This window comes from Pelophylax lessonae (genome assembly GCF_965119305.1).
Source record: "Pelophylax lessonae genome assembly, chromosome: 2".
Taxonomy (NCBI): Eukaryota; Metazoa; Chordata; class Amphibia; order Anura; family Ranidae; genus Pelophylax; species Pelophylax lessonae.
Genome location: NC_138769.1, coordinates 40,418,233 through 40,428,430, shown reverse-complemented (window position 1 = coordinate 40,428,430; position 10,198 = coordinate 40,418,233). Strand labels below are relative to the sequence as shown.

Here is a 10,198-nt window from a genome sequence, read left to right as displayed (position 1 = left end):
TACACTAAAAAAGAAAAAAAAAAAAAGTATTTTTTTTTTCATCTTGAAAAAAAAATGGGCTCTTTAAATCTGTTGCTAGGAAGCGATGTATGACGTCGCTTCGATCCTCCAAAGCCATAGAGTTGAGTGAGGGCCATCTTGCCCTCACTCGACTTCCTGCCAGGGGGGACAGTAGGCCGGATAGTTTTCCCCGCTACTGACGCTAATAGCCCCGGTATTTAACGTCAAAGTACCGACATAAAACTGCGGCAGGCAGTCCCGAAGTGTTTAAAGTGGTTGTAAACCCTCACATATACCCAGTGAAGTTACTGTCCTGAAACAAATCCTGTTATATAAGTTGTACCTGTTTATCTATAGCCGTCCTTCCCCTACATTCATTCAAAGTTCAGAATTTACAAAGGATCTCTTCACTCTGAAAAGCCAGGGGTGGAGAGCTGAGGTTACAATCTGCAGAGCTCAGTGAGGAGAGCTCTGAGAGCTGATTGGAGGGAAAGGACACACCCCCCTTCACATAGCTCACAGGAACAGAGCTGAGGCTGTCAATCAGCTGGAGGTCCCTCCCCTGTCACTATTTTTCTCTTTGTGTCAGGAAATTTGTCAGAAGTGATTTAATGCTGATAGCAGAGGAAGGAAGCAGCAGACAGAAATGACACTTAGTGCTCTGGATTGAGACATGTACACAGTATGGACGGATATGCTTTGACAGGCTGTTTGTACCCAAGCTGATCGGTTGATCAGCTTAAGTAAATACAGCCAGCCCATACATAGTTTGAATCTCAGCCAGTCCCTGCCGAGATTCGAACCGTCTATGGCCGGCCTAACAATTTGGTATGAGATTGTTTTCAATGACTTGGATGGCTCCAGACTTTCATTTGAACTTTTTATTTTAAGAACATTCGCTCTATTTTCTAATCATTAGTGGGGTCAAAAGGACATTCATTTTTGAACCTAGTGATGAAAAAATTTAGAGGAGCTGGATGGAAATTTTCATTAACAAATTTCCAACTGTGAATGTGACTTTTGTTCATTTAAAAATTGAATCCATTAAATTATATCCATCCATTAACCACTTGCTTACCGGGCACTTTTACCCCCCTCCTGCCCAGGCCAATTTTCAGCTTTCAGCGCTGTGCGGTCATGCAACGCTGTATCCAAATAAAATTTTTATCATTTTTTCCCCCACACAAATAGAGCTTTCTATTGGTGGTATTTATTCACCATTGGGTTTTTATTTTTTGCTCAAAAAACAAAAAAAAAAAAACTGAACATTTTGAAGAAAGAAAAAAAAAACATTTTTCATATTTTGTTATAACATTTTGCAAACAGGTAATTTTTCTCTTTCACTGATGGGCACTGATAGGCTGCACTGATGGGCACTGATAGGCGGCACTGACCAGGAGGCACTGATGAGGCTGCACGGATGGGTGGCACTGAAGGGCACTAATAGGTGAAACGGAGAGATGGCACTGATGGGCACTGATAGTTGGCAATGATGGCCACTGAGGCGGCACTGGTGGCCACTGATCAGGAGGCATTGCTAGGCTGCACTGATGGGTGGCATTGATGGGCACTGATAGGTGGCACAGAGAGGTTGCACTTATAGGTGGGAATGGTGGGCACTGATAGGCAGCACTGGTGAGCACTGATCAGGAGGTATTGATGGGCACTGATTGGCAGCACTGATAGGCACTGATAGGTGGCACTGGTGGGTACTGATTAGCAGTACTGATAGGCACTTATAGATGGCACTGGTGGGCACTGATTAGCAGCACTGGGGGGCACTGATGATGCAGCATTGATGGGCACTGATAAGCTGCTAAGCTGCACTGATGGGCACTGATGATGAGACACTAGTTGGAACTAATAAGACTACACTGATAGGCAGCACTGATAGGCACTAAAAGGTGGCACTGATGGGCACTGATAGGCAGCACTGATATGCGCCACTGATGAGGAGGCACTGATGGGCATTGATTGACAGCACTAATAGGCACTGATTGGCAGCATTGGTGGGCACACATTGGCAGCACTGATGGGCACTTTTAGGACTGCACTGATCAGAAAACTGATAATCAGTGCACTGATCAGTGTACATATCCCTTTTAGAGAAGCCGGTTATCGGTTCTCTTCTCCTCTTCTCGTGCTGTTATGCTGCATGAAGAAAGGAATGCCGATAATCGGCTTTTGTTGACATCCGTGATCAGCTGTGATTGGATACAGCTGATCACATAGCAAAGAGCCGTTGATTGGCCCTTTACGTCAATCTGTGATCAGCAGTTTCCTCCGGACACTTTGATCACAGAGCACGTTGCGCGTGCCCAGCAGCGGCACATGGCGGGCGTGATCCTTGGAGGCCGTCTTATGAACTTATGAAATAGACGCCTGCACTGTAGCCATCATTCGGCTATAGCACGAACGGCAAGTAGTTAACCACTTGCCGACCGCCGCACAACTATTTACTGCGGCGGTCAGCCTCTCACAGGCAAAGTGACGTAGGACTACGTCGCTCGCCTGTGAGGCTCTAGGGGGCGAGCGTGCGCCCCCGGAGGCGCGCACCCGCCCCCGCTCGCTCCCTAACATCCCCGCGCGTGTGACCGGCGGACCCGATGTCCGCCGGTCACTCGCGATCTCCCGGTGGAGAGGGAGAAAGGCAGGCGGCTGATGTAAACAAAGCCGCCTGTCATTCTCCCCTGTGTAAGAACAGAGATCATACGATCCGGTCCTGCTATGTAGGATTGTATGTCTCTGTTGTTACATCGCTAGCCACGCCCCTTTACAGTTAGAAGCACGCCCCTAGGGACACACTTAACCCCTGCATCACCAATAAAGTTAACCCCTTCCCTGCCAGTGTAATTTTACAGTAACAGTGCATATGTATAGCACTGATTACTGTAGTAATGTCACTGGTACCCCCAAAAGTGTCAAAAATGTCAGTCAAGGGTCCGATCTGTCCGCCGCAATATCGCAGTCCCGCAAAACAAAATCGCAGATCGCCGCCATTACTCGTTAAAAAAAACAACAAAAATGACAAAAATCTTTCCCTTAGTTAGTAAACGCAATAACTTTTGCGCAAACCAATCAAAATACGCTTATTGCGTTTTTTTTTTTTTACCAAACATATGTAGCAGAAAACAAATTGGCCAAAAATGTTAAAAAATTTAGATTTTTAAATTTTTTTGGGGGGGGGGGGGATTTCATATAAAAAAATTTGAAAAATATTGTTATTTTTTCAAAATTGTCGCCCTTTTTTTGTTTATAGAGCAAAAAGTAAAAATCGCACAGGTGATCAAATACCACCAAAAGAAAGCTCTGTTTGTGGGAAAAAAAAGGACGTCAATTTTGTTTAGGTACAGCGTCGCACGACCGCGCAATTGTCCGTTAAAGTCACGCAGTGCCGAATCGCAAAATAGGGCCTGGTCAGGAATGGGGTAAAACCTTCCGGTCTTAAAGCGGTTAAAAATACGCTCATTGGGAATTTTTTTGTCAAAGACAAGTAGCTAAATACATTTTGGCCTAAATATATGACAAAAATTGAATATATTGGATATTTTTTTTAACTGTCAAAGTTGAAAATGTCAATTTTTTCGCAAAATTTTCGCTCTTTTTTTATTAATATCGCAAAAAACGAAAAGCGCAGAGGGGATCAAATACCACCAAAAGAAAGCTCTGTTGGTGGGAAAAAAAGGACGTAAATTTAGTTTGGGTACGGCGTTGCATGACCGCGCAATTGTCAGTTAAAGTCGCACAGTGCCAAGTTGCAAAAAGTGGCCTGGACGTAAAGCAGGAAAATCCTCCGGTGGTAAAGTAGTTAATGTATAGCCAGCTTTAGACATGAGAAGAGAGAGAGCAGTCAAGCACAGCCATTGTGTAGGAAGCAGAACCTGCAAACGTAATGATCAAATATGGCTGCCTCCATGTACATAGATGGAGTTATATTATTCAGTAGACTGAAGTAAGTTTTATTTTAACATTAATGGATATCAATAACATTATTCACACCAAGCTTTTCTCCTTTACCCATGGATCTAGAAGTTATAAGACTATACTTTCCTTTAAGTATAGTCCGGGTGTATGGAGAACTGTACAGATCCGCTTACAGTATGCAGAGACAATGATTTGTCCTTTATCTTCCTTCCCTGCAGGTATCAGAATCCAGACATCTTTTTTGCCCCATCCTCGATTGACTAAACATGGCACAAGGTTTTGGGCAATTTATTGTACCTCCAATAAAGTTGACACTGCCATCGATGGCTGTCGCAGAAAATCCAGTGAAGCTACAGGTTAATGGAGGTAAGATTGCCAATCTACTACTGAATAATAATAATATGAAGAAGAAGTAAGACTCCTCCTGATACAGTTGGAGGAATGACCCCTTAAAGCAGGGGTGTCAAACTCAATTTAATTGCGGGCCGCATCAGCATTATGGTTGCCCTCCAAGGGTCGGTTATATTTGTAAGATTAGATGTTCAGAGCACCCCACTCCCCCTTACATGGGATGTCAAGAGCCCCCCCCATCAGAAGTCAAGTGTCACCCACCCTTCCTTACAGATCACAATGCACATCCTTACCTTGTGCTGCTGCCAAAAAGATGCCAGTGGATCTGGGAAGAAGTGAAGGGTCTAGAGGAGAACCAGAGGAGGGCTGGAGTCAGCTTCCAGAGTCTGCTGAATGCTGAGACCAGGGGAGGCAGAGGCAAGGTGGTGTTGCGCCTGCACAGAGGTGCAGGATCTGTAGAAGGAGTTCTCCCCTCCTCTCTGCTGCAGACTGCTGAGAAAGGGGGGGGGGGCAAGGACGAGCCTTTCTGCAGCTGCACAGGGGAGTACAGGATCTGGCAAAGGAATTCTGTCCTCTCTTCTGGCGACTACAGAGACAAGGTGGGGGCAGAGACATGGGGGGTGCTGCAGGAGAGGTGCGAGGGCGACATGAAATGGCCTGGGGGGCCGCATTTGGCCCATGGGCCTTGTGTTTGACACCTGTGCCTCAAAGTGACATTAAACCCTCAGTTTTTAAGCACTTTCAGCAGCTGATGTAATCACTTAGTAAATATGCACCTCTCTTATCTTTTAATCCTTGACTATCTTCAGGTTTAAGTTGGTGCCATGAGCACTGCCCCAGGTTTCCTATTTCAGGGTGTCTCCTTTCTCTTGTAGCTTCCTATGGAGCCACCTTTGTATGCAGGGCCTGACGTTGTCTCCCTACACAGTGTGCATCAATAGAAACACACAGCATGTAACCTAGGATGGTATAGCACTCTGCTACCCCTCCCTCACCCTACTCCAAGTTAACAGATGTGGCTGTAGGTTGCACTGCCCACTGTTTTAGTGACACTAAACCAGTGTTTTTCAACTAGGGTGGCGCGAGGAGTCCTTAAGGGTGCCACGGCAATAGCCCAATTTGAGCGATCCTCTGTTAACTCCCGAGATAGAGGGGGCGGGGGAGCTCAGCCCACTCCTCCTCCCGACTCCCTCCTCCTCTCTGTACTATTGCTGGTGTAGCACCCTCCTGGTTAGGTAGGTGTTAGGTAAAGCATTTATTGCTCCTGCTGCTTATTAGGGTAGCCTGATCTATTCGGTTGCCTGTCACATGTTTCCAGGTGTGATTCACTGAGTCTGAGGGAGTGTCCCCACTGTATCCAATGAGGGAGCTTGTTGGACAGTGGAGGAAACCTAGCCAGTGACACATCATGTTTTATGGCAGTCCCAATGGGAGGGCAGTCTCGCAATGCATCCTGGGATTGACCATAAATACTGAGGGGACATGTGACAGCTCGTCTTTGGGCGGGAAGCAGAGTCCCAGGGGGAGGGCATTCCCGCAATGCATCCTGGGATTGACCATAAATACGGAGGGGACATGTGACAGGGTGACTTTGGCGGGAAGCAGAGTCCCAGGGGGAGGTGGATGGCTGTCTCTCCTCCTGCTCTGTGTGAAGAAGGTGGTCTTAGGCGACTGGCCTAGTGAACCAGGTGTGGAGCGGAGCTGCAGAGGATCCGGTGTAACTGATGGTGGAGTTGCTGGCAGAGTCTTTTGGGAAAAACAGTGTCCGTGAGTACTGAGGGACCTGCCAAAGGGTCTGGCCCAGGAAGAGAGACCACTCCAGTGAAGTCAGGGGATCATGGAGCTAGCTCACACGGAGAGTATGACAGTAAAGGGGGTGCCGTGTAGAAAGCACTGAAGAGTAGGTACAAAGGGAGTGCCAGGAAGGGCCCTGAAGAATGTTCTGCAGTACAGTACAGCTTATCTAAAGCGGTTCATTTATTACTACTTCATCGCTATTGACAAGGTGAAGCAGAGGCCTTGCTGCACTCAGTGCAGTTAAACGTTCCAGCAAATTGTGCATAGTTTATTCAAGCAGGAGTATCCCACTCATTCCCTTCTCCCATCCAAGTTCTCAATAAAAAAAAAAAAAAACCCTAGACTGTTTCTTGACTGAGCCAAGCACTTTAAAGTCACTAAACTATTGTGCTGTTGCTATGGGTAACCCAGGGGAACCTGTCACCAGCAGCTCCCAAGGGAGTAGTGCTACACTGGCAAAAAGCCTGTCCGTGTCCTACCAACCAATGATGTCATCGGTTGCTAAGGGAATATCAGATAGCAAGCTTGACTTTCTGTTTTGCTGGCAATAATACAGAGAGGAGGCAAGAGTCGGGAGGAGGTGCAGGCTGAGCTGCCTCCTCTATACATAGGAGTTACCAGTGCTCTCTCTCCTCTATCTCAGGAGTTAACAGAGGATCAGGCTCAGATCGGAATGTTCAGGAAGGGGAGGAGCTTGGGTGGGATAGCACAACCCACATCTCCTGGCTCTCTCCTCCTCTCTGCTGCTGTAACTTCAGGAGGGACAAAAGTTGCGCTGGAGGGGAGGGGTTTCAGGGATGTTGTGCTAGAAGGGGGGTTTGGGAGTGAGGGGGGATTTTTGCTAGGAGGAGGGATTTAGGGGGTGCTAGGAGGGGAGAGGTTATGCTAGGAGGGGGATTTGGGGTGGGGGGGGGGAGCTGGGAGGAGGGATTTGGGCAGGTTATGCTAGAAGGGAGGATTTGGAGGGTGCTAAGAGGAGAAATTTGGGGGTTGTGCTAGAAGTGGGGATTTAGGGGCATTGTGCTAGGAGGGGGGGGGGGTTGGGGGAGGGTGCTAGGAGGGGGGATTGGGGGAGGGTGCTAAGAGGAGAAATTTGGGGGTTGTGCTAGAAGTGGGGATTTAGGGGCATTGTGCTAGGAGGGGGGGGGGGGTTGGGGGAGGGTGCTAGGAGGGGGGATTGGGGGAGGGTGCTAGTAGGAGGAATTTGGGGGGTTGTGCTAGAAGGGAGACTTTGGGGGTGCTAGAAGGAGGGATTTGGGGGCTTGTTCTAAGGGGGAGTTGGAGGGGGGGTTGTGCTAGGAGGGGGGATTTTGGTGGGGTATTGTGCTAGGAGGGAGGATTGGTGGTAGGAGGGGGTATTTGGGGGGGAAGATTTGCAACCTACGGACCACATTTTAGGGCTTGTTCACACCAGGTGGAGTGCGGTAACACATGTGGTAACCGCACCAAAATGCTCTGCCTTCTGCAGATGTGCGTGGGTGCCATTAATTCTTAACCACATCGGGACCGGAAGATTTTCCCCCTTAATGACCAGGCCATATTCTGCAATTCGGCACTGCGTTACTTTAATGGACAATTGCTCGGTCGTGCGACGCTGTACTCAAATAAAGTTGATGCCCTTTTTTCCACACAAATAGAGCTTCCTTTTGGTGGTTTGGCGATTTTTATTTTTTGTGCTATAAACAAAAAAAGAGCGTCAATTCTGGAAAAAAAAAAAAAAAAACAAAACAATATATTTCTCTTTCAGCTATATAACAAAAAAAATGTAAAAATCTAATTTTTTTTTACGTTTTAGGCCAAAGAAAAAAATCGCAATAAGCGTGTTTTGATTGGTTTGCGCAAAATTTATCGTGTCTACAAACTAGGGGAATGATTTATGTCATTTTTATTGTTGTGTTTTTTTTTTTTTTTTACTAGTAATGGCAGCGGTCTGCGATTTTTTGCGGGACTGCGACATTGCGGCGGACAGATCAGACCCCTAACTGACATTTTTTGGGGGGACCAGTGACATTACTACAGTAATCAGTGCTAAAAATAAGCACTGTTACTATAATACTGACACTGGCAGGGAAGGGGTTAACCCTGTGGGTGATCAAGGGGTTAAATGTGAGCCTAGGGGAGTGATTCTAACTGTATGGGGGCGTGGCTTGTGAAATTATCCTAGAGACCTGTGTTCCTATATAGAAGGATCACAGGAGCTCTGTGATCATTCTAGGGAGAAGAACGGTCGGCTGTGTTTACAACAACTGACCGTTCTTCTCTCTCTCAGTGGGGAATGATTGTGGGTGTCAGGCGGCAATAAGAGCCGCTTGCCCCGTGCATCGGAATCCCCGCTACCGAGTGAGGGCGGGATCGCGGCGGCGTGTGCTCGCCCCCTAGCTGTAGGCGCATGACCGACGTAGCCCTACGCCGGTTTGCTCAGGAGGGCCAGTCTGCCGCAGTATATATGCGGTGGGCAGTCCGGAACAGGTTAATGACACTTCTATGCATTGAAAAATACAATGTGTGGGAGCGTGTAAAAAAGCGCACACGTTTGGAAGCTCCTCAGACTGGCATTGCCCTGGGACTGTGCGCAATTCTAAAGAGTGCCTTAAATGAAAAAAGGTTGAAAAACACTGCTTTAGGGTCACTTTAACTCTTATCTGTGAAGAGCAGACGTTCAGGGAAGAAGCACTGAAAGATGGAAACTGCAAGTGCTGGGGTCAGAATTTTAAATAATTTACTGGGGAAAATGTATTTTATTGTGGTCGTGTTCAGCTAAAAAGTACCAAGGGTTAAATATTTTGACACCCAACTCTGGGCTCAGCCTTTTGTTCCCCCATTAGTATTTTATGTTGTTTTGTTTTTATTGTTACCTATTAAAATTGAGTTTTTCTTGAGTGTCTTTGGGGAGGAAATAAAAATAAATGGGCCTGGAGTTGAAATGTAAAGGACAATAACCATCAGGAGGACTGATTGCCCGTGGGCCAGTGTGTAAAAAATGTTCCATACCAGCACCCAGCTTTGGTTTCTTTTTTGGCACTTTATGCAACTGTAGTGGAGGGGATGGGCAGTGAGCACGCATGAAGCAGATAGCGCCTATCGTGGGTTAGGCTCAATGCTTGTGCTTTGGTATGCATGGGCTCACTTCAACGTTCAAAAATGATCAAATGCAGAGGCGTAACTACAGGGGTTGCAGGGGTTGCAATTGCAACCGGGCCCCATGCTCCAGGGTGTCTGTGCGGCTCCCCTGTACACCTGGATAGGAGGGGCGGCAGGGGCAGCATGTAGAGAAATCACTGTCCTCCTGTAGCTGCAGGAGGAAAATGGAGGAGATTGGTTCCTCTGTATGCTCCCCCCGCCACTCCTCCTATCCAGTTCACTTGTTTTCTGCAGTCTTTGGGCCCCTGTGTGCTCCCCTGCCCCCCCCCCCCCCACTGCCCACTGTGCTCCCTTCCCTCTCCTGCCGGCTGCTGCAGGGGATGTGTCACAATAGAGAACGATGAAGGGGTCGGTAAATATGTAATTTACCAGCTCCTTCCTTTTCTGAATGGACAGAGTCATAGTCAGTGACATTGTAAAACAATAAAATAAAATGATAAAAAATAATACAATTAAAATACCAAAAAATAAAAACTACTGACACCAGTGGGTGAACTTCCAGGATCGCAAAGGTCACACTTGCAAACGGGCCCTGGCATTCCACCACCGTGGGGAGGCCCCAAGATAGCAGGAAGGGGGCCCACTGCAGAACTTGCCCTCTGCGGGACCGTAATAAAGGGCCCCGCAATGAGAGTAAAGGGCCCCAGGATCAGTGGGAAGAGCCCCAGGCTTGAAGGGAAGGGCCCCGGAATGGGGTCTAGGGGGCCCTTCATGGTTTCTTTCAGCGGGGCCCTGAAGGTTCTAGTTACGCCTCTGATCAAATGGTAAGTCTTTATTAGGGATGCACCTACTTGCAGTGTTTTATATATATATATACACAGAATAACCACTTGACCTCCAGAAGATTTTGCCCCCTTAATGACCAGGGCATTTTTTGCTAGTTAGCACTGCACTATTGTAATGGACAATTGCGAGGTCATGCAACAATGTACACAAATTTCACACAAATAGAGCTGTCTTTTGATCGTATTTGATAACCACTGCG

At 47.3% G+C, this 10,198-nt stretch overlaps 1 protein-coding gene across 1 annotated transcript in view; it reads left to right on the top strand.

Moving 5' to 3' along the window:
* Positions 1-4,227: 4,227 nt before the first annotated feature.
* Positions 4,228-10,198, top strand: part of LOC309546147 (interferon-induced GTP-binding protein Mx-like) — a 120,817-nt gene continuing 114,846 nt past the window's right edge. The window contains exon 1 of the mRNA XM_082245686.1: positions 4,228-4,290. Within this exon, the coding sequence (XP_082101812.1) occupies positions 4,248-4,290 (43 nt within the window). The 5' untranslated portion in view covers positions 4,228-4,247. The remainder of the gene's footprint in view (positions 4,291-10,198) is intronic.